Source organism: Grus americana, chromosome 2 (genome assembly GCF_028858705.1).
Source record: "Grus americana isolate bGruAme1 chromosome 2, bGruAme1.mat, whole genome shotgun sequence".
Classification (NCBI taxonomy): Eukaryota; Metazoa; Chordata; class Aves; order Gruiformes; family Gruidae; genus Grus; species Grus americana.
In genome coordinates, this window is record NC_072853.1 from 79,235,738 (window position 1) to 79,260,341 (window position 24,604).

Sequence of the window (24,604 nt, forward strand, 5' to 3'; positions counted from 1 at the left end):
GTAGTTTCCAAGAGAAAGGAGATGTTTTCAAGCCCCAAGGAAGCACAAGGAGGTGGCACTGCGCAGCAATGAGCCATGGGGTGAGGACCATCAGCTGGGGAAGGAGCCTGGCTCCGCGGCAGCAGGGACAGTGCTGCAGAGAAGTTGCTCTCTGGGTCACCATGGTCTCTCACACGCAGGCCACCGTGGTGCCACAGACCCGACGCCCCTTGCAGGGTGAGACCTGCCTTTCCTCCCCCCATGGGGAGCGGGCTCTAGGGCTTCGCCACAGCCTCCTCACTGTGCCCGTCCTCCAGCCGCCAAGGGCAATCGACGTAGCGCAGCGCCCCGCTGACGGGGCCGCGCTTGGCGGGATCTAGGGCCAGCAGGCTCCGCAGCATCAGGGCAGCCTCAGCTGTCAGGCGTTTCCAGTGGCGGGGCAGGTCCTCCTCCAGACCTGTTTCCTGCCACAGCATGAAGTCCTCAAAGAAAGGGTCGTCTGGCAGGCTCTGCTCCCAGGGGAAGTAGCCAGTCAGCAGGCAGAAGAGCAGCACACCGAAGGCCCAGGCATCTAAGCTGGTGTCAATGGGCACCCCCTGGGCATCAGTGGTGTTGCTGAGCTCAGGGGCGGTGTAGGGGATTACCCCGGCCACCAGCTTGAGCTTGGTACCCTTGGGCCGCGTCAGTCCGAAGTCAGTCAGCTTGATGCGCCGACACTCGGGATCGAAAAGCAGTACATTCTCAGGCTTGACGTCACGGTACACGAGCCCTCGGCTGTGGATGAACTCCAATGCGCTCACGAGCTGCTTGGCACACTGCTTAGCGGCTGGCTCGGGGATCCCGTCCTGCGCAGGGAGAGAGACAGGCGGTACGGCACGCGCAGGGCACCTTGGCAGCCCTGGCAGCTGGGCCATCACCTGCCTGCTCTGCACTGGGGAAGACCTTTGCATTTCTGGTCTTGCAAACCTGAAGCTGCTTCAGTGCTGTAGACCCCAGAAAGACCCACAGCCCATTGCCTTTACCTCCCTCCCTCTGACCCAGCCAGCCTGCTCAGGGACCAAACGCTATGGTCCTAGACCCCATGGCCTCGTAGCAGCACTCACCCGAGGTTTGATGATAGAGATGAGGTCTTTGTGCAGTGCTGGTTCATAGAGGAAGCCATAGTACTGGCTGGACTCGATGGCAATTCCAAACATGCCGATGATGGCAGGGTGGGTGGCAAGAGAGAGAGCTATGCAATACTCATACAGGAAGGTGTGCAGCTTGGTACTGGCTTTGGGTAGCAGCTTGAGAGCCATAGGAGTCCCTGGGGATGGGGAGAGTGGGTTAGACTCCCCTGAAGGTCACTCACACCAAGGCCAGACAGAGGCAGCACTGAGCAGCCATGGTCCAGACACTCACAGCCACAGGGAGGTCTCTGGCCTGAAGCTTTGTGTGGATATATCCTATGGACACCAGATCTGGGAGCAGGCGCTGTTGCTGGTGTGAGTTTTGGGCCAGTCAGTGCATGCACAGGAGCACTGGGCAGAGCAAGGGAAATTCAGGCTACGTGGGCCCATCAGTCTGAGCTGGAACTAATGGGAAAGAGTAGTCTCATGGCTCTGTGGGCAATCACAGGCCTTAATGGCCTTGGCCAACCCCACCTAGAACCTCTGCTCACACCTTCTGTCAATGGGCCTTAGGGTACCATTTAAGATCAGGCTTAGGGCTTCACTCCCTACCTGAGCTGTGTGGTAGGATTGCCGGTTTCCAGCTCTATCACATCCATGCCAGTGCCTAGCCTATTGATCCTGACTTGTGGATTGACTTCCTGGCTTGACCTTGGACCTGCCCCATCACCATAACCTTGCCTGATGTTCTGGCCTGCCCCTGGGCATCATCTGCTCCCTGGATAGGTGCAATGGGATAGTCCCCGGCTGGGGAGGTCCCTGTCCTGCCGGTCTCCCTGGGGACTCCCCACCGTGTCTGGTGCCTGGCACCAAGGAGCCACCAGCCCACCCAGCAAGTGGAGAGGAGGCAAGGCACAGTAGTTCATAGGGCACAGTCCTTACCTCTCTGCCTGTGGGTCACTAGCATCACGTGGCCATACTTGCCCCTGCCCAGCTCCCGAATAACCTCATAGTGCTCGGCCACCTCGGCGCGCACCAGGCTCTGAGCTGTGATCTCCAGGAGCTCATCTAGCACGGTTGGTGCCGCTGTCCCTGCCGCTGTCGCTGCCGCAGTCGCAGCTGAGCTCTCGGCCATTGCTGAATGCTGCAGAAACACCACAGCCCAAGTCAGGAATATCACAACATGCACAAAGAAAACCGGATAGGACACGCTACGCAAACCATGCCATGGCAGGGGATGTTTCTGCCACTTGGAGCCTGAGCACCCTCGCAGCTGTGCTAGAGTTGAGCTTGTGCTTTTATACAGTACACCTCTGGGCAAAGCCCCTCATCATGTAAAAGGTCCCTTTATTGCAGGGAACCTTCTTCAGCCCTCTAATCCTTTCTGGCCTCCAGATAGATGACTGAGTCTCTCTAATTGGGGCTTCTCATTTCAAAGACCTGGCTCACCTTTCTGTTTCAGCTATACTAAAGTTTCACCTCCTCTTATTCTAGTCTCCAAGGTGTTAGGCAACAAGGAAAACATTAAGAGTCCCAGATTATCAAGCATGACCCAGTCCTCTTGCTCTCCTTAGTCTACTGCAGCAAGACCATGTCTTTCTAATCAGAAACCCACCTCTACTGCTTACTGAAGAAAGTCCTTGAGGTAGCAGCAGAGACAGATCGGCCCCTTAGGCAGAGGCACAGCTAGCCCATGACAAAAAAGGGATTACTAGTGAGAGGCAGTGTACTCCAAGCAAGTCAAAGGGAACTCAATATCTGACAAGCTTGCTGACATTTCTGACCCAAAGTCACTCACCTGTGCAGCCAAGAAATTTAGGCAGGAAGGAAGCTCGGACATCAATGACATTTTGAGCTACAGCCAGCTGCTTCAGACCCATTTCAGGAGAATGCTTCTTCAGTTCCCCCAGCCAGCTACAAGGCAGCATTTTAATGCACCTGTGGCAGCACTGTCCCCCTAACTACCTGCCTGTGCTCTGAACACAAGTGCCCCGGGCCTGGGAGCCGCTCGTGGCTTTGGAGCAAGGTCGCAGAACCGGAGTCACAGTATGGTTGAGGTCAGAAGGTACCTCTGGAGATCACCTAGTGCAACCTCCCGCACAGAGGAAGGTTAACTAGAGCAAGTTGCTCAGGACTGTATCCAGTCCAGTTCTGAATATCTCCAAGGATGGAGACTCCACAACTGCTCTGAACAGCTTGTTCCAGTGTTCAATCACCTTATGGTAAAAAAGTTTTTTTTCCTATGCTTAAATAGAAATCCTGTATTTCAGGCCCACTGCCTCTTGTCCTATCATTCAACATCACTAAGAAGACTCTGTCTCTGTATTTTTTACAGGTATTTATACACATTAATAAGGTGATCCCCTCGAGCCTTCTCCTCTTGAGGCTAAACAAGTCCCAGTTCTCTTAGCCTCTCCTTCTATGAGAGCTGCTCCAGTATCTTAATCATCTTCATGGACTGGATTCATTCCAGTATGTCCACATCTCTCATCTGCTGAGGACCCCAGAACTGGACCCACTACTTCAGATGTGGCCTCGCTGGTGCTGAGTAGAGAGGAAGAATCACCTCCCTCTACCTGCTGGTAACACTTTGCCTAATGCAGCCCAGGATGCCACCCAAGAGCCTGAGGGTTGCACCATTCTTGGATATGTCTTAAACAGTATGCAATGAGACAGAGCTCTGGTGTAAAACCAATGGCTCACCTCTGCACCTACAAACTCAGGATTTCTTCCCATGAAACATTCTGACTCACATGATGCCTTTTGGGGGGAGGAATAAGACCTCATGTTGCTAAAAAAGGAAGATGGCATCCTGGGAATATGAGTGGGAGCAGAAGAATGAGTTAGTTTTTACATTGCTTTCTCTGTGACCAGAGCTTATTACAGTTCCTTCAACTTCCAGCCCCCACTGCTGCTAAATCTGGTCATTCTTAAGAATCCAGTACTTTAGCAACAGAATTATTTAAACATAGGAAAACTATAAAAAGGCTGGATTTGTACAGGAGACTGGGACTACTTGTGGGAGAGTTCCCCTTCCTTTTCCCTTCTCTCCTAGACTGCATTGCTAGACCTTATCCAATTCAGAAGTACCAAGTAATTGTCCATACTTTTCTGCAAAGGCTTTGGCTTGGTGTGAGAGCCAACAGCAGTCAAAGTTAGTACAGACTAGTAGGGAGTTCAACAATGAACAAATGCGTGCATGGGAGGGGATGAATGCAAGGCTGGGAAGAAAGCTGGTCTGGAAAGTATTTTAGAGATTTTGCTTTGATGTCCTCCTGTTTGCTGCCCAGCCAGCACAGCCTGTGAAATTCCACACAGCAAGGGCATCACAGAACCCACAAACAGACCCGCTCTGCCACTGACATTTCCAAACTGGTGTTGCCACATTTCGGTGTTAAAATGAATAGCTGAAAAAAAAAACCTTTTAAAGAGTCCTAGCTAGTAATATAGAGAAAAAACTTAAAATGTAATAAACCTTTGAAAGACATGGACCTCGCTTTGATATTAGATAAGCTAAAGCCACACTAAATAGGGAGTGGAACAACAGGATAGATGTCTGCTGGTCTTGTGCAGAACACATTGGATTTATATTTGTGAAAAAAATACCAGAGGATCTCTTCTGTAAGACAGTGTTTCTCCTATATCAAATTCATGATCATATACAATTCACGATCTTTCCAGATAACTTAATTTCTCAAACACTGAGTTAGATAAAATTTCTTCTCTTGTAAGCTGGCCACCTGTCAGTGCTATCTAACCCAGAGGTTAGAATCTTCTTGCTGTATCCACTTAATGTATTATTCAATAATGATATAATTTTCAAATATCTATTCTTTAATCTGTTTTTATTTGTATTGAATTATTTATTGTACGATTCATCTATTCTATTTTTATATGATTCATTGCTTTTCTCCTATTTACTGTCTGAAAACTTGCTTTTGTGAATGGGAGGACATGCTTCTCTGTATATTCTTGGTTCTCACTCCAGGTTGGGAGTCAAAACATTTCAGTCCATGAGCTTTTGCAATAAAATAATCCAAAAAACTCTTGTGTCCTTCCACTCCCCATTTCAAGTGAACTGCAATATAGATGGCAAGGATCCTTACTTCTGCGCATGGCCCCACTGGCATGGGAGGACAGATTGTCTGGGTACAGAGTGGAGCATCTATGTGAAATAGCCAGCTTGGTAAAACAGATCAGCCAGAGGATACGGATAGAGTGTCTTGAGGGACAGTGACAATCCTGTGGGTCCGATCACGGCTCCGTGTGAAGGAAGCTGCAGCTGCAGTCACTTCAGGGCAGTCTGCAGGCTTTGGCCCTTGCTGCCCTTGAGGAAATTGAGGGACACAGTCCATACTTTCTCTGAGGTACCACTGCCACTAGCGAGGAAGCTAAGTAAGGGCCAAATTTGGGTCACCACTGAGTAGAGTGTACCTGGGTGCTCTGCACCTACCTCTGTTACCTTCTAGAGTGCCATTTGCCCTTCGCAGAGTGACAAGCACTGGGGAGAAGGCCACCAAGACCCTGGCCAGGATGCACTCACCATTTGGCTGTGCTATATGGAAGGCAGCAGGCAGGGTCCTTCACAAAAATTGTTCTTTCCTCCACTATACTTGCTGTGCTTCACCCCTGCTAGAGGTCCTGTTTCCAGACTGTCAACGTGTAAGAAACCCTAATTCCCCAAAAAAGTCTCTAATTACAGCAGCAAGAAATTCACATCCTTTCCACCATCGGGAGATGCTTCCCAACTTCTTGAGGAGCTGAGGAAGAGCTAGCCTATGGAGATACAGTGTCTTGGTCTAGGTAATGTCCTTCTGGTTCTTTTACCAAAATGGTTTATATATTTGGTCCAGAAAAGTACTTCATACATGTCAAGAGCCAAAGAGAGTGTAATGTCTGTATAACAGAGACAGTGCTATGATGACAGAATCACAGAGGTATTTAGGCTGGAAGGGACCTCTTGAGATCCCAATTCCCCTGCTCAAGCAGCAGCTGTTGAAGCAGATTATCTAGGAAGGTGTCCAGTCAGGTTTTTAACATCTCCACAGATGGAGACTCCACAACCTCCCTGGGCAACCTACCACACTGTTTGACTACCCTCACAGAAAAAAAAAAAAAAAAGTATTTTCTTGTGTTTAGCTGGAATTCCTTGTGTTTAAATTTGTGCACATTGCCTCTTGTCCTGTCAATGAGCACTACTGAGAAGAGTCTGGCTCCCTTCTCTTCATTCACTCTCATCAGGTATTTATATACACCAATAACATCCCTTCTGAGCCTTCTCTTTTCCAAGCCGAAGACTTTCAGCTGTCTCAGCTTCTCCTCGTATCAAAGATGTCCCATTAAAAATGGCCTTGAGCATGTGGCATGTAGGGTCCATTTTCTTGTCTGACCTTCTACAGAGCTTTAACTCAAACCAAATAATAACCAACAAAATTTGGGGCATCTCTTACAAAAAGTCATGCAGGTTTGATCCAAAGACAAACTTTGGTCAACTATAAAAGCCAGTGTTAACATTCTTGCTGTTATGTATTTATATGATATCCTAATCTGAATTTACCTAACCTGCTACTGAAGTTTCTCAGCTAGAGAAAAGAGTTTTTCAGTGGCTGTTATATTTCTCCTGACTCTTGTAGGGTTTATGTGCACTGTGGTCAGAGGTACTACCATAGCCTATGAGAACATATTTTAAACTACTTAGATTGAGTAAAACTAGCAGGGTACAGCCTGAAACTCAGGCTATGTATTTAACCAACACTTAGGCTTTGCAAACCATCTGGCACACTGTGCTTCTGTAGTGCCCACGTCAGTTAGTTTAAAAACAGATAGGATGCTTCCAGAAATTGTAGTCACATTTTGAATTTTGAATAAACATCTCCAAGCTCTCTGATCAAGACACCTCTCAGACTTCTTATTAGTTAAATGCCTTCAAACAACCTCCTGCCCAATTCTCAAACCAAGGCCTTTTCTCCAGCTCTCAGATCTGTTTTATGACTCTTTTCTGAAGCCTCACCATTTTTTCTGCCCATCCATGTTAAAACACCGACTGCTCCTCGGGGAATGCCTCCTGTGATGCCTTCAGCTGGAATTACCCTCTGCCTCATGCTGTGGCCCCAAGATCTCTTCTTCCAGGAATACCACACTGAAAAGCTGCACTACCTTATAAATCCATTATGACTCCAGAGTTATTCCAAATTACTGGGTTTTTGGGGGGGAAAAACTCCACTTTCTGAGTGTTGCCTGCCTTGTTTCTATCTGAATACTTTTGCACCACCTTTAATAAAGCACATTTTGCTCAAAGGGACTTAGCGTGTCAAGTAATTCAGATCATTTTGTTTCTCTGTTGTGACCAAACCACCGCGTTCATTTCTGTCTAGGGGCTGTGTAAGGACTCTATCTGTGGGGGGTTTCCCATCAACCTCTAAATTGTTGGCGGGAGTTTGGAGCAGTTCTCAGCCCGGTACTGGTTCGTACAGCACCTGCCAGAAATGTCCCATTCACTGATCGTTCTCTGAAAGCTATCTGTACAAATTCATCCTGGCATTGGTCAAAATCAATAAGCCACATATTTTTAATTCACATTTTAAAAATAAGCCCAGTATAGTGGAAATTATTGCATTTTATTGGTATCCTCACCCTACACAATTAATTTTGTTAAATCTTAACTCTGTTATAATACTTTTACCTTTGTCAATGATCTAGAAGCAAGCACTGAAATCATCCAGAAAATGTTTGCAAATGACACAAAATGGGTTTGGGTAAATAACGCATTGCTTGATCAAACTAGTCCATGCACGTACACACACAAAAAAGTGTTTGAAACCACAAAAGAAGTCAGGAGTTTAGTCTGGCATTGAGTGACGGGGGGGGTGTGGGGGGTGGGGGGTGGAACAGGACATGTCATATTAATCAGACAAATCTAAATTCTTCATGCTGCTTTTTAGTTAAAATGGGCACTGTGTAAACCCAGAAATGTAGATCTGGTATAGCCTCACTTCCTTTGCAGTCCTTAATATGTAGGATGATACAGAATTGCACTAGAAATAATCTACAGTGGTATAGATACGCATCTTAATGATACAGATACAAGTCTAAGATAATAATGGTACAAGGGTTGCAGATTCCACTTTTGCATTCACTGTGCTGAAGAGAATGCCCAAAAAGAATCAGATGCAGGAAATATCAGCAGTGAGAGGCAAAGTAGCATTTTCCAGATGGTAAATTAAGCAAATAAGCTTCACTGTAAACAAAAAAATAGATATAGCCATTCAGCTTTACATAGACTAAGACAAATTATAACAAAAGAACAGATCTGTTCTGAGACGATGTGCCTCTTACAGTGAACTCTAGTTTCTGCAGAGGTTCCTACACACAGATGTCCTGAGACAGTCTGAAATTTAATCTCTGAAAATCAGCTGAGTTAGGAAAGCTGTATTTCTGAAGAGCTGGCCACCTGCTAATGATTTCTGCACTAGAATTGAGAATATCGTGCACCAGTGGATTTTCTATTTTTATTAGAAATGCATTCCTTCCATTTGCTTTGCATTCTTCTTTATCTACTTTTTTTACATTTTTTGAATGTTAAAAATATACTAATGTGAAAGCCTGGTTTCCTTAGCGTAAATTTCCTGAACTCTTTTGGAGGCCAGTTGACGGGTCAACAGAATTAGCTATTGGATGTTTTCTATCTTTTTAACGGCATCGGTGAGGCCACAGTTCAGCAAGCTAACGCTGATGTCCACAGCTGGACAGAAGAAGGACCAGAGAAGAACCATGGGAAGGACAACAGGGCTGACAATTACAGGGGAAACTTCCAAGGGAGCGGTCTTAGCCTATCAAACAGATAGCAAAGAAGTAACTCTATCATCTGTACGTGCGTTTGTGGGTACTAGAATTTCACTAAAGAGGGCTCTCCCAAACAATTGAAAGCATTATAGTAAAACCAATAGCTGAAGCTGAAATGAGGCCATTTCAGACCTCAATTGCAGTGCAGATTTTGGAAGAAGGATATTTGCCCCTAAAAGTCTCTTGAAACAGTATGGAAGAATATCCTTCCATCTCTGGAACTCTTAACTCAAGAACGGTGGGGGGTTTTTTTCCCCTAAAAGGTCCACTCTAGTGCAAACCACGTTTAATACAGGCAAGGGATCAGAACAGATTATCATAGTGGTTGTTTCTGGCCTTATTGCTGATAGATTTATGAGCTTCTTTCTAAAACTGGTCAGCAGCCTAGTGCTTAATCTCACTGCGGATAACCGCATGACTGTCCCCTTAGCAGAACTGCCTATTGCTGTTCTTGGGCAGAAACACCCAGCAGCCTCCCCGGAGAGAGCCCGTGAGCCTCTCCCCAGCAAGCAGTATCCACAATCTCCGCACAGCAGCCTCCTCGGACAGGCATCGGCAGCAATCTCGCAGGGACCAAGCCACATCACACCCTCCTCCCAACCAACCAGCCGGTACCGTGGCACCATCCCACTGGACACAACCAGATGCAAAGCAACCTTTCGGGGCAGAGCCACCACGAGCTCACCATCAACTAGATGTGGGAAATGGGTACGCTCCACATTGTTCCGGTACGCTACGCTGGAGTCTCCAAAAAGAGTTTGTGAGGGGTGGGTGCCCTTTTACGTGCCTGTCCAGTCTCCTTCATCCTGCCACGGCTGTAACTTCTCTTCCCACGCTCCCTCCCCGTCCGTACCAAGCTTCTCACCTTCTCCAGCAGCGCAGCGCTGCCGGCCGGCCGTGGACTGCCTCGCTTCCCCCGCTGCAGCCTCTGGGCTGGGTTCAGCCTGCGCCGAGCAGCCGGAGGGGGCTGCCAGGCATTACCGGGCTAAGCGTGACGCTCCGCCCCTTCCCCATGTCTCTGGTCCTGGGGATACGCTCCCTCCCTGCTGAAGGTGACCTCTGGGAGGGAAGAAAAGAGGGGGAACGCAGGGAGGAAGGGCGCTATCCATCTGCCCTGTTTGTAGAGGGGGAGGTGTTGCAGGGATCGGGGTGGGGTTGTTGTTTCTGCTCTAGCCATACCATCATAAGCCCCGGGGACCCTTTGGCAGACCCACCCTTTTCAGCCATTCACTCCAGCTTGGGCTTTCATCACGGCTGAGGGAGCAAAGCAGCGTGTCCTTGCATGGTCCTTGAGCTGGGCCTGTGCCAAGCGAGAGTACGGCTGTGATGGCAGGGCTCAGAACAACCGTGGGCTGCCAGCGCTTGCTCTTGGCCACCAAAGGGCCAAAGACATGTCAGTCACAACTGACTGTGTCAGTGAGCATCGGAGACCAGCACAAACCATAGCTGGTTCAAGGTCCCTTCATGGGGCCTGGTGGGTCAGGCTCCTCACACATGCCGGTACTACAGAGCATTAGGGAGAAGGTGAAATTATTACTGCTAACTACAATGACTTGCAGACGTTTCACTTAACCTCAGTATCTCCACCCAGACTATATTACTGCACCAGAGTCCTCTTTCTTCCACTTGAGTGTGGAGAGAAAAGCAACCCCTGGGGAGCATGCAGGTCCTAGACCTTGGCTCTGAAGCACAGGGGTTTGCTCACAAGGAGATGGATCAATTTGATTATTGGAAGCAGTGATGCATGCAGCTGTGACACTCCTGTGTCACTGGCCTCCCTGTTCTCTGGAGCTGGAGCCATGCAGGGGACCCACAAGGCACCTGATGAGCCTCTGTGCTCCCTCCAGACTGAGAGAGGACAGAGGTGAAAGACGCTCTAACAGAGGAGAGCAGAGAAGCCCCCATAACCATAAGTAGTCTGTGTCTCCAGCACAGGACTGAACCTTCTTCACAAAGAATCTTGCAAAAAACAGTGTCAAGGTCAGCTGTGGATCTCCACACGTCCTTCAGGCAAACTGCAGGCAACCATTGGAGGTGAATGGAAGAGGAAAAGTGGAAGAGAGGAAGAATTTCAAGTGGGTATTAATGGCACTTCTGTTCAGAAAGCCTAATATTGTCCACTGCAAAGACTCCTTTCAGATGCATATTTACACTTTGTGACACACAGAAGCATTGGGGATGGCCTATGATATCTAACAACTAATACTTTATGAAAATGCATCCTTCTTCTCCTCTGAATTATTGTTGGGTTTAGCATGATAAATATCCTGCCCCTTGCATGCCTGGCTCAGAATGGGCAGCACACAGAAAAATAATGGAGCGTGAACATGCCCAAGAGCCAGACATGGCAGCCAGTATCACAAAGTCATAGTAGTGACAACTGCATGAGGAACAGCTCGACTGAAGCAGTTGCAGTGAAGGGACCTAGTCAAGAAGGACTCTCCCACACCTCCTTAGTCCTTCCTTCTCTTCCTTGCCATATACACAACAGCCTGTTTCACTCCCATCAGAATAGGAGCAGTTCTTCAAGTACATACTGCACGCAGCTCTAAAGGATCAGGGTTGAATTCTAGTGCTCAAAAGTAGACAATGCCAGACGTATGGTTGCAACTGGAACACTGTCCCTTCAAAGAGAAATCCACTAGACTCCAACAAGTACCTGAGGAGCCACTGAGGGGACAGGCTGCTCCAATATACCACTAGCAGGACACTCAGTTTCTCAAGTGTTGGCCTTAGTGTGAACCCTTTCTCTGCAATATCCCTGGCTAATGACACTGGTGATTTCCAGAGGTGAGTTCAGTGGACAAGTCTGTACTCCTGTTTCAGAGTTACCCAACCCCACGTGGCTCCTTAGTTTCCATTCTGCACTATCAAAGATGCCAACAGCATCTAGGGTGATGAAAGATTTGATGCCCATTTGGACCCAAGAGAGCACTCTTTGACACCACACTGGTATGGAGGCTTATCAGCAGGGACATATGTGAGAGAAAGCTGCCGAAATAGGAACATCAAGCTCCTTTACCAGGACCTGGAATGACACCGCTCTTTTAATGTTATAGTCTATGGCTATAGCCAGGTTGTCTATATATATTTGAACTGACCATAAGAAGCTTTTCAGAGTAGTCATAATCCCTTCATTCCCAGCACTTAGTTTGGTTCAGCCCTTGTCAGAACCAGCTTTGTCCCTGATGCTGGAGTGGGAATAGCTCTTTGACTTTCGCCATTGCTTTTTACTTCTTCTGTTAATAATTCTGTGAGCTGCCAACACTCCTCCCCTCCAGCCTCAGCAGGCAGGCAAGCAAGCCCATCTGCAGGGTGCTACAGGGTGAGGTCTGCCTCCTGGATGGAGAGCTGTGGCCCTGAGCTCTCCTCGGCACAGACAGGGTGCTCAGAGGAGTCCACCAGCTGCACAGACCATTTGTGCTCTGAGGTCATTCAGCGCTACCCCATCACTGAGGAATCTGCTGGCCGCCTTCCTGACAGCGCCGTACATTGTCCCACCTCGCCTGCCAGCTAACACAACACACTCATGCTGAGCCCAGGCCCTGCTCCCCAGAGGTCCTTCTCAACCATGCTCCCCAGCTTCGGCAGGGGCCCTCCCACCTGAGACCTCTGGTCACCCGCTGACCACCATATCTGCTTCAAAACACCCTGCCCAGTCCCATTTCAGCCACCTCCCTTCACGTTGCTGTTGGGTGCATGAGATGCAGAATGGTTGCAAGAGGCAGTGCTAATACTTTGGTACCCAAAAGCATTGATCCCAATGTCTTGCGGCAATGCTGGGACAGTGTCCTTCCACCCCAGTACAGGAAGAGGGACTCACAATAGCTCACCTTTTCTGTTGTGATCTCTCCCAGCCTGTCCTCCAGGGCTTTAAACAATATACAATATCCCATATCCAAGATGCACATCAGCCTTCTCTCTGAAGCTCAATGACTTATTTGTCACCACAGGTACAGCTAGGGACTGTCCGGGTGGCAGCTCATCTTGCAGCACCCACCCTAGCCTGGTGAGATGGTGCCACCACAGCAGACTGAGTTGGCTGGGGCTCTGGATGGCTTGGAGACAGATCCTGGGAAGGGTTGCAGTAGGGCTTTGCAGGAGAAAAGGCTGGACTCGTGGAGGAAGAGTGGGACTTGGGTGGTGGGGCAAGGACATGTTTTGCTGGGAAAGCCCCTTTCTGCCATAGCAGAGAGAGGTGCCAGCTGCTCCTAAGTGACAGGGAGCCAGGAGACAAGGGAGATAATAAGGAGGCAGAGGCTTGCCAGTCAGGGCTTGTCCCATGGTGTCCCACAATGTGGGAGCACAATGCAGGAGCAGGGTAGGCCCAGGGATGGGAGTCGGGTTCAGCTGAGAGTCCAGATCATCAGGTGAGTTTGTGGTGACAAAGCAGGTCCCAGGTCTAGCTGACAAGTTGATCTTCAGGTCAAGGTCAGTCCCAGTGGTGGTAGCCAGTGGTGGTAGCCAGTGCCAGACACAGTCCGGTGATTGCCAGGCAGGTCTGAGGTCAAGCCAGGAAGTCAGTACATGTGTCAAGGTCCAGACAAACAGCATCCACGGACAGAAACAGCCATGAAAAGGTGGAGACGGACCACGATCCAGCTCAGGCAGGGAATACAAGCCCAGGACTGAGTTGAAATGGGGTTCCTGGTCCCATGGGCAAAGGTTGCAGATGGAGGCTGAGGTGAGGCTGGTCAGGGCCATCAAGTGTCCTTGGGGCAAGGCAAAATGATGGCTCCTGCCTACCTCTCAATTTTTCAGCAGCTTCACGTCTGCCTCCTGGAATGGGCTGGAAGACAAAGGATGCTCCTGCTCCCCAAGGGAGGCTGATCCCTCCTGTACTACCTCACCTCATTTCTACATCTTCATCTGCACAGGGTAGCAGGCCAGCACCATGGAAAGCATCTTCCACAACCACCCACCAGGGACCACTGCTGCTGGGACGTTGTCCCTAGTGTCAGTGTCTCACTGCATATGGGCTTCTCCTGGGGATATCCACAAAATTGGGAGGGAGATGCCCCCCATGGGATGTGAGCAGCAAAGGTCTGCTTTCTGACAGGTCTGGGTGGTCGGGGGGCTGAGAGCACATTTTGTGCTTGTTGGTGCACATTTTGGGCACACAAGTCAGCTGGGCTGTGGCGCTGGCTGGGGCCATTGCAGCATCACGGTGCCAGGAGGCCCCTCTTGAGGCCAGTTCGTGCTTCCCGGCGCCTACCTCGGGGCTGCTTCAGCCAGGGTTATTCCTGGAAAAAAGTTTTGTCCAATTTTCTCTGGAAGATGTCCAGTGATATGGGCTCCCGGCTGCCTGCAACACTGCCTTCTTCTCTAAAGAAAACATGACAGAGGAGAGAAGCTGTAATAGCTATAATAAATAGGTATAATAAAACCTTGAGGGGAATAAATAAGAAGAAAATAAATTACTGCTCACTGTCTCTTCAAAAGACAAGACACAGGAACTAGAGGCAGGTCCAAAACAAACACAAGGCTTCCTCATGCAGCACACCTTCAGCCATGGACACCTTGCCTCAGGAGAGCATGGGTAATAAACATTTATGTGGTTTCATAAAATAACTGGATGGAGACGGTGCAGAGGAAATCCATAATTAAATACAAAGATTCAACATCTGTCTCAGACTGCTGGAGGCTAGGAGAATATTTGGGGGATTTACTAAATACTTCCTTGCTCTCATATCTTCCACAAGGAATTTGCCACTGGACGGTCTCACAGCCAGGATTTAGCATTAAATGGTGTTTTATTCTGATCTGGTTCAGCTGTTCTCACTCATTCCAATAACGAAATGCTGTGGTGGCATGAGTATGCTGCAGCACCCCTTGGGCAAAGCTAGCAAGGCAATAAGCTCCATGGCCCCGCTCTGCAACCACTTCTCCCAAAACAGCCCCATAGCTGCTATTTAAATAGGTGGAGAGTCATTGTCTGTCCTGGGCTAGCTTGTCACCTTTGCAGTTTCTCCCTGCTAAGGTGACAGCTTTCAGATGGGTCGAGGAGGTAAGATGAGAGGGAATTTGCCTTGTGGGTGGAACAGAGACCTCACAGGACAGAGGGTTTCCAGAGATGGAGTGGATGCCAGCCCTAAGCAGTAGCATGCTGGATTATTTGTCCTTTCTCTTCTAGGGCCACCTGCGAGTGCATTGTCCATGGGATGGCATCAGAGGAGTGGGCAGCAAGCCAGCCTTTTAGCAAACAATTCTTTGGTGACTGAGGGAAGCCCTCAGCTTCATGTTTCAGAATTTGGTGAAAGACAGATCTGCATTCACCTTATCCACCACCTTCAAGATTTTATGAACTTCACTCATAACTTCTCTCAGCCTTCCTGTCTCTAAACTGAAGAGCTGCAGCCTTTTCCCTAGTTCCTCATGAAGCGACTATTCCAAACCTTTGATTGCTGCAGTTGCCCTTCCCTGTGCCTTCCTGAACTCCACCATGTCTTTCTTGAGACCAGAATAGCCCCCACTGCTCCAGATCAGGATGCATGGAGGTTTTATATAGTGCTAAAATGGCACCCTCTGTCTAACTCTAAATACTCTTGCCAATGATGCCCAACATTTATTTTGGCTGCTGCTGCATAAGCCCGTTGTATGTAAATGACAACTCCAGGATCTCCTTCCTGATCTGCTACTGCAGATCTGAGCTCTGAGTTCAGCATCAGGTAGGAATGTGCTAGATTTTCCCAAAATGTATCACCTTACATGTATCTACATTGAAGCTCATCAGACACGTTTCTGCCTGACTACTTAGTTTTGTGGGATCCTTCTGAAGTTCCTTGCCATCAGAACAGTATTTGACCACCCAAGGAAAGTCAGTATCATCCTCAAACTTGGAGATTTCACAATTCAGTCACTTCTCCAGGTCATCCATGAAGAAGCTGAATAAAACTAGTCCCAGGAGCAATCCCTGGGCTATCCTCACTGTTTATTCTTCTCCACTCTGAGAAGCGTCCCGTGCACCCTACCCCTCGCGTCTTGTCCTTTACTCAGCTTTCATTCCATAAAAGAACCATTCCTCCAGTCCTGTAGCAACTTAGTTCCTTTAGTAACTTCTGGTGAAGAACCTGTCAATGGCCTTTTGGAATTCCAAATGTATCCCCTCTATCCATGTGCTTACTGAGACAGACTTCCTCACAGAACCCAGCAATGACACAGGATTTCACTTTACAGAAGCCACACTGACTCTTTCTCAACAGACTGTTATTCACATACACATCAGTCTTACTCTTATTGTAGACACCACTCTCTTACCATGGATGGAAGTCAGACTCACCAGCCATTTTTTATAGTGAGAGGGTTACGCCAGCCATCCACCAGTGCTCTGGCACAGAGACATTAATGACAGTTTATACAGCCTGGCCAGAAGTTCGCAGTTCCACATTTGAATTCCTTCAGGACTTTCAGGTAAATGTCATGCAGTCCTAGTGACTTATTCCCATTTGAAGTATCTGCCCGGTCTTATTTCAAACTAAGCTGTGTCTTCTGACCAATCTACTGCAAATATGGTATCAGGAGTGGAAATCTCCCCACCAAACAAGGCACTTCTCTGCTGGAAGGTGGAAGAAGCAACTGTATCCCAAGGCTTCTCTCCCAGACAGACATGAGAGCTTTAAAGCTTCCAAAACTCCCTGGGAGAAACATCTGAAGTCTGATGTCTTGGCAAATCCACCTCTCGAGCTGAATTCTCTTACCTCTTTCCCAGAAGCATGGCTGCCGGTGTGGCTGTTGCGGCATCTGCAAGGTGATACTACTGAGGGGCAGAGGCAAGAAATCGAGACTCGTCTGGAAAAATATATTATGTGGAAACTGGACCCAAGTGATGCTAGGGGGTGATATTAAACTAAGGAAAAATGCATTAATTGTATAGATTAATTTAGCTGCTTTGAAATTCAGTTCCACAGAAATGGTCTGTTAAATCTAAGCCCTTCTCAACTGCGGACCTCCCAGGGTCTGAGCTTCAGCTTTCCTTGTCATTGTGAACCAACGATCCATCTCTGGTATGAGATGACGCTAAGTGAATACCTAGATATGCGGATGGTTGAGGACCTGGGTCAAAAGTGAATAGGGAAAAGACATGCAAATATGCAGACAGCATCAAAACAGGCAGAAAAACCTTATTACCCTGGTGAGACATTATTGGACGGACATGTGGGGTGGGGGCTATGGATTTCAACATCAACAACCCTGCTACCACAATTCGTCTGTCTCTGCAGAAAAAAGGAGGCAGGACAGTCTTTGGTTGTCTTCAAGCAGCCCCTGATCCCTGCTAGCCTGGCTTTACCTTCATGTTATCCTGCCCTGTAGGAGCTGTAGGACCTGTCTACTGCTGTGATCCCTGGAGATTTTTCAGTTTGCATAGCCCATCCAGGGAACTGCCCTCTGAGGGATGATCGGCAGGCATGACACAAGCTATAGGATGCCCAGCTGTGCTTCATCCCTAGAGGAGCTCAGATGTAGTTTAAGTCTTCCAGAGAGGAGATTTATCAGCCTCTGTGAAAACTGAGGCTTCACTCGTGGGAGGTTGAGAGTCCTCCCCTATCACAGAGTCAGAGCGAGCTGCTGGTGCTGAGATGTTAGCAGGGATTGTTCCAGAGATGAAAGGATCTGACCCTCCAGAAAAGCCCTGATCTACCTCCCCTTTGTGTCCTGTCATAACTGGTGGCTCCACCAGTTCTCAGCAACCTCACATGCATGTTAAAACAGTACCACACTTTGTGGAGAGGCTTTTCTCTTATAATCCTCAGTTTCTAGTCACAGAACCAGGCAGAAAAGATAAACATGTCCATCCTATTGTATCCTGCAAAGTTCAGGTTGTCATCTTGTTCGTGTTACTGTGCAATGGAATGTTCTTCTGCAGTGTTTTTTCCTTACCAGAGAGCTCAGATATTATCTTTTCAAAGAAGCATGTGGTATTGGCACCTTGAGTTGGACAGCCCTAGTCTAAGCATCAGAGCTGCCAGCAAGTCACAGTGCACGCTAGAGGTGAAGACAGCAAACAGTGCTCAGCACTTCTCAAATGCATGTTCTCATTGTTCCTAGCCGGACCCCAAAACCGTGCTCATAGTTAGAAGTCTAAACACCAGAGATGTCATGTGAAGCAGTAACATATTATTTCTGACATATGGCAGTGCAAATAGGAAGCTGTGAAAGGATGTACTGAACAGGTTTGGAAAACTCCTGCGTAGGCTTGGCCAGTTGGAGTGGACATCCCAAGATGCTAAAGCAAAATGTATTATGCAACCCATGAAAAACAGGGAACACAAAAAGAGTTTTTGGCCTCGAGTCACATCTTGTACTTTTGTACTTCCATCAATCCATAGTAACTCCATCAACTACAACATAATTGCTTCAATTTGCAGCACAGTTTGGCTCAAATTGCACTTATATTCCAAAGGAGATATAAGTTCAGAATTACTCCAACAAAATTATGTGTAGTATGAACAAAAACTAGACCTAGAATAATAATAATTAAAAAACCCCAACAAACAACCAAACAAAAAACCCCACAACCAACACAAAATAAACTTGAATCCACAGTTCATTTTTTAAAGGAATTTATTTTCTGGACACTTCTAAAGACTTTTTAAAAAAGAAAAAAAATGTGTGTGGGGGGGGTGTCCACAAATGTAAAAACACAAATGCCTGCAATTTCTGGAGGAACCTAGAATACCCAAAGTGACTGTGTATCATTGCCCAACCATCTAGTTTCCTGAGATAAATGACATCATTGCTGCTTTTTACCGTTGTGCACGTTTAGTTCAGTACCAGCTCACTTCTGCTGAAAAACCTGGCAGCGCAGCTGAGCTAGCAGAGATCATGGGCTTGCACTACAGGAAGCTGGTCTTCCCATGTGGGCACATCTATGTAAGTTCACTTAAGTTGTTGCTCTCAGCATCAGTCTTTTCCTCAGATGAAATTCAAAGTGCTTTTCTCCACAGTCACTGACCCAGACTGGTGAACATGGCCAGCTGTCGGTGATAAAACCAGGACATTAGGTAGGCATTTTCCTCCATTAGGAAAGACACAGATCAAAGCCTCTTCCATATTGGCCGTATAAACTCTTTAAAAACTATCCACCTCTTGGGGTCCCTGCACTATATTCTGCTGTTCCTTCAGAGGAGGAAATGGCTGGGGTATTTGTGATGATCTGGCTGGAGCATGAGTTAGGTGCCTCTGTGTAATGTTGCCCAGTGGCTTTCAGCCACAGCTTGGAAAGCTGAAAGCTCTCCAGCTAATCCATTATTTTCTTTCAGTGATCTCATGTTTAAAGCATCATTTCCTTAGTCTTAGGCTCTCCCATGGGGTCAGTAAATTCCACATTCAAAGAAGATTTTAATTCCTTGGTGAGTGACAAGCTGGAATGGCAATTTGAGTCCTAATCCCTCTCTTGAATGGTGAATGGAGCATCTCGTCATTAGTACATCAGACAGATGCTATCAAAGATATCATGGGAATAGCAAACACCAGCAATTCGAGCCATCTGGAAAACAGCAAAACTTGGGATGGTCCCCTCTCCACCCCATCAGCCTGCAGGGGTTTTTGGTGTGCCCTCCCCGCCTCCCTCCTGCTGGTGTAGCGTGGTACACTGTGGACATCTTTCTTTTCCTTTCTCTTCCAGCTCTTTTCCTTCCTTCAGACCCACCATTCTCCAATTTGCCTGGGTGGAAGAAGGAATTAATATTTAGAACTTGTTCCACTTTATTCATTCCTGGTTTATTTCCTTCTCCTTTGAATTCCTTTCCAGCTCCTTGCCTTTCTGCTGAAACATCCTGACATGTTCCTCTTCAACCCCCTTTGCATGTACCACTTGGCATCAGCCCAGCAGAATAAGTACATTTGGGAGGCAGTGAAATTAGAGCTCAGGAAGGGGAGTGGGTGGGGAAGATCCCAGAAAAATCCCGGATGCCCATTTCCCCCCGAGTTTCTTTTGTCTTACTGAGGATTAACTTCCAACTTTGCTGTCTACTTCCCGTCACTATCCCGGGTTCAGCAGTTCCTGGGAATTTAACTTTGCACTTTGGCATAAGATGTACAAATCACCCAGCGACAGCCATGAAGCAACATGAGGCCACCTGTCTCTCACAGTGTCATTGCTCGCAGTGTGATGGAGAAAGGCTTAGTGACAGCGAGGAGTGTTTATCTCCTCAAGTCTCTAGGGCACCTGGAAATAGAAATGTCCCCAGCCTTGTCTCTCCAGTGCTGACCCACTGCCTCTCCTTTGAAGCAAATCTCCCTTTAGCTTTCTCCACAGAGGGGCTCTACCTCCACTTAGTGCTGCTGGCGTTTTGCTCCTCTCCAACTGAGGTACCTCTGCCAACGTTATCTAGTGTTCAGACAGAGCTGATTCTTGGCCCATTAAGTCAGGGAGATGGAGGAGAGGCATGGGGTACCCATGGCTTTCAGGAAGCACCATCACTGCCAGTGTCTTTTCCCACCCTGCCTTTTCCACTCCACTTCTGCCAGTCCTGCCTTACCACCTGCCTCCTACGCCTTTCACTTGCCTGTTTGTTTTTTCACTCCTCTGTCCCCATGGACACACAAGAGTTATTCAACAGATCCTTGGCAAGCAAAAACAATCTGCACAGGTAAGATGTATGTGGACTAGTGAAGGTAGTCTTCAAGGGTCAGCCTCTTTTCCTCTTGTTCAGTGTCTCTTCTCCTTGTCTCTGAGGTCCTTGGACCCTCTACTTTTCCCACAACTTTCTGTTTTTCAGCAACCAGCACCAATCTTTGCTGTCTTCCGTGCCCATCTCCCACACCTTTCCCTTTCACAGCCTGCCGTGTGCTCCTCTTCATCCCACCCGGTAACTCTTCACTCTTTGCCTGTTCCAGTTTCCCCAAAGACTCCTTCTGTCTTCTTCTTCCCTGCCCTACTGGAAAGACCCTAAAGCCGTGACATCTCTTCCTATTCTGTGGTCTCTAGTCAGCTGCCATAGGTAGCTGCTTGCAGATATTTAGTCTGCAGAAAGAGGGAAAAGTGCAAGAGTGGGGGGTTATACAGACAGATGATTAGGGCTGGGCCTCAGCAGTATTTTACAGAGGTAAAAAAGAAAGACAGGATTATGTGCACTCTAGCCTTGTTGCCAGCCGCTGTAGCACGAGCCCAGTCCCACTTGGAAGCCCTTTGACTGTGAATAATGATTTTGGTCTGACATAACCTGCTAAGATTGTTTAAGCAAAGTGCCCTGCTGACAAGGCTGTGCAGCTTTAGCCTGGCTCGGGCTGCGAGTGGCACAAGTTCATGGCTGCTTGCAATAGCCTTGACAAAGCCAAAGAAAACAGCGTTACTCTCTGCCTTGGTGTACACAGCAAAGCAACATCAGCGAAGCGTGGGTTGTAAATGAGCAGCAAGAAATAACATTGCCGCAGGACATTCTTACTTTAGTTTTTCTGGCTTTGAGTGCTTTTAATGACGTGATTTTATAGTTGCATTAGCAAAGAGGGTTCCATAATTTTATTTATTTAATTTTTCTTCCACTATTTATTATATTCCACTATAAAGAGAGAACATTTCTCTGGTTGTCACATCTGAAAATACAGCTGTGATATACGTCAGGAATACATCAGGAATACACCTGAGCTCTACTTTACCTTGCCGTGTGGAGCCAGAAGTTGATTTCCCCTGTAGCGGAAACCAGACACAAGTGAGTCTGCCCCTTTAATTTTGACCCAGGTTATCTGCGTCTCTCAGAAGGAAAAAAAAAAAAAAAAACAAGGGAAGTTGCAGTTAAACCAGCTAGGTGAACAAAACAGGGAAAACCTGGGACAATGGCAAGCACTCATTCTATTCAAACCACCTGGCTGGATCACCTTGCCTCGCACTCCTAACCTCCCCTGAGCTGCCAGCTGCTGCACGCAGCTACTCACAGGGACGGTCCCGCTGACAGGGAGCGTTACGGCGCCTCACTGCTCTCTACAGCAACGTCACAGAGCACTACAAAGTACAGTGTTTGCAAATATATACAACAACAGGCAAACTACCCTTTTCCCCTGCATCTCTTTCCCGGTTGCAAACACTAGTGCCTAAAAATTACCTTCAGCTTTTTGCTCAAAGAAGTCAGAGGAAGTAATGTTTTGTCTCACCTTGTTTTACTGAAGGACATGGGTTTTTTACTTGTGGTTAGCCATCCATCTTAGGTATCTTGGAAACTTTCTTAATTTTCTAAGGATTCTGGGGAAAAAAGAAGAACCTTAGAGAAATTTTCAACAATCTGTAAGCTCAGCACCTGGAAGAAAAACTAAAGAACAGTTTAATAGTGCGACTGGAATTATTTCCAATCCCCTTAACAAATAACATTATCATAGCTTTGCTGAAGTTCATGGCAAACTACCAGCCCAGATGCAAAATTTCCTCACCAGCTCTTAATATAGCAGTGGCGGGAAGAGAGGGAAATGTATTGCCACAGGTGCCACCATCTGCTCCACGGTCTGAAAGGCGAACTTTGTTTTGGAGCTTTATTAGCCCATTCCACTCCTCACTTTCTGAAATTAAGCATTCTGTTATTTGCTGGACTTTGATATACTTCAGTGCCAAAGATGAGAAACAGACAAATAAGTAAAATGTGCTGAGGAAAGTTTCTGAAGGCGTGAAGAGGAGGCAGGCACCAAACTCCTGTCACTCTTCCCATAGGAGCTCTGCAACAAAGTGCTCTTTGTGGGTCTTTTATTTTTTCTTATCTTAAATGAAAGGAAGCTAGATTGTTTTGTGTCCCTGTGACAAACCTGCTTCCCTGAAAAATGGTCCACTTGCTACACATTTCTAGAGACTAAGCTACCGCTCACTGTCTGCGGTGAAGGCATTGAAATGTCATTAGCTAAAGGAACGAAGTCCGCTATGATTAAAACCTATGCTTGGTGGGCAACTATAGTCCTAAATAACAAGCTTAGTATGCCTGCGGATGTGGCCAAAATGAGTTACAACAAGGCCCTCAGATGGGCTGGAGCTGAATCTATGGGTGTAGTCACCTCTACCACGTTTTCCATCAATTCCCCAATTTCCATCAACTTCAGATTCTGGTCGGTTCTCTAGCCCTGAAGCCTCACTAATCCAGCACAGCAATCATTCAGCTCCCTCCCTAGGGCCTCCTCCAAAGAAAGCAAAGTCAAAAAACCCCTCCAAGACCCACCAGCAGAGTTCCTTGGAGACAGAGGTTGCATCTGACCAACGTCAGTGCAGCTGAGGAAGAACCGCTCCTCACACAAGTACAGCTGGCACTCTGCAGAGGGACATACTTGTAAAGCAAGTGCACAGTCTTTTATAACCTATCATAAAGCATAGATGCCATCCTGCCTGCAGGCCAGAAGATATTAAGCATTTTTTATTCTGAGGGCAGATTATTTTATAGGAATAGTGGCACTGTTATGTACATGGCGGGGGCGGGGGGGGGGCACTGCTTTTCTTTGTCCTTGCTGACTACGGCCTGCACACTGAACGCTCACTCCTGTTTGGAGTTTAGGAGTCAAAAAAAGCTGAGAAAAATTATTAAGATGCAATATTGACTCTCCATTTTAGTCACCACATTTAAAAAAAAACCTCAAAGCTAACTTGACAGAGAGGAATGCAGAAAATGGAGCAGAGTTAAAGAGGCATCAAGTTGATTAAAACTTTTTGCGATTAAGATTAAACTGAAGACCCATAAAAGAGCTCCCACTCAATATGTAAAAAAAAGTAAGCAAACAAAGAAGAACTAAAAGTTAAGTCTGTGTAATGGTAAACCAGTCAAAGACATCAGATGCTTCCAAAATACTTGTGCCAGAGAGCAGAAATCAGGACCTGGAATTCAACTTCCAAGAAAGCAAAGGATCCAGTGGTTCATATTAAAGCTGGGGTTTAGTATTTTCTTTGATATAAAGGGCCTTGATCTTCTTGTGAAGAGGAGGTTATTAGCGGAGGACAGGATACATGCTCTTCTTCAGGACTCTGATCTCCACCGTGTTCTGTTGTCCTATCTATCTCCAGTCCCTGAGGTTTTCCTCCGGGAGACCTCTTGCACTTCAGTCCATACAACTTTTCTCACTCAGGCATCAAGGGTTCCTTGCATGTAGGCCATGAGCCTTCCTCAGTGTAACACTTTCTCAGTGACCAACACCCCACTCAGTCAACAGAAGGTGAGATCAGGGACCTTCCAGGTTCTCCCTCCCGTACCGTGTGATGGCCCCAACGGGGTCTCAGTTCCCGTATCCCCAGGGCTGCCCTCAGCCCATTCCCTCTGCCCTCCTGCTCCCCTCCATCTCGGTTGCCCCCGACATTTCCTTAGTCCACCTCCCTCCTGTATCCTCTGACAAGCCCTACGCAAACGTTTCAGGCTTTCTGCGTGCTGGCCGGCCAGCCAGCAGCCTAAATAATGCAAAGAACCAAGGAATCCACACCACACTATTTTTCTCAGTGCAGTGAGTCTGTCTCCTCTGTGCCATCCGTATTTTCTAAAAATGCAGAACTAAATAGCACCGAGGACTTCATTGCTTTGTCAAATTTGTTTGGAATTGATCAAAGGGCTCTAAAGTTACGAGGAAGGAACTGAGAAGACAGCACAACAACTAGGGGAACAAAAGCATCCCCTGAACAGTTCTTACACGTCTACTATGTCTACGCTGGTGGTTTTTTCTGCAGCTAATTTACGTTATATCAAGGCTGCTAAGTTCAGCAGAACCAAACATTACAAATCTGA

At 47.4% G+C, this 24,604-nt stretch overlaps 1 protein-coding gene across 1 annotated transcript; it reads right to left on the reverse strand.

Moving 5' to 3' along the window:
- Positions 1–254: 254 nt before the first annotated feature.
- Positions 255–9,932, reverse strand: LOC129202264 (serine/threonine-protein kinase SBK2-like). Its single transcript, XM_054814722.1, has 4 exons — positions 9,796–9,932; positions 2,031–2,232; positions 1,083–1,285; positions 255–824 (listed from the first exon to the last, which is right to left on the reverse strand). Exons 2-4 carry the CDS (start codon positions 2,221–2,223, stop codon positions 255–257), a joined length of 966 nt encoding a protein of 321 aa, XP_054670697.1. The 5' UTR covers positions 2,224–2,232; positions 9,796–9,932.
- Positions 9,933–24,604: the final 14,672 nt, after the last annotated feature.

Coding starts and splice junctions, on each gene's coding strand:
- LOC129202264 (XM_054814722.1), bottom strand. CDS start 2,223: ATGGCCGAGAGCTCAGCTGCGACTGCGGCAGCGACAGCGGCAGGGACA. Junction 1,286..2,030: donor AGTGACCCACAGGCAGAGAG/GTAAGGACTGTG, acceptor CCCCATCCCCAG/GGACTCCTATGGCTCTCAAG. Junction 825..1,082: donor TCTCTATCATCAAACCTCGG/GTGAGTGCTGCT, acceptor CTCCCTGCGCAG/GACGGGATCCCCGAGCCAGC.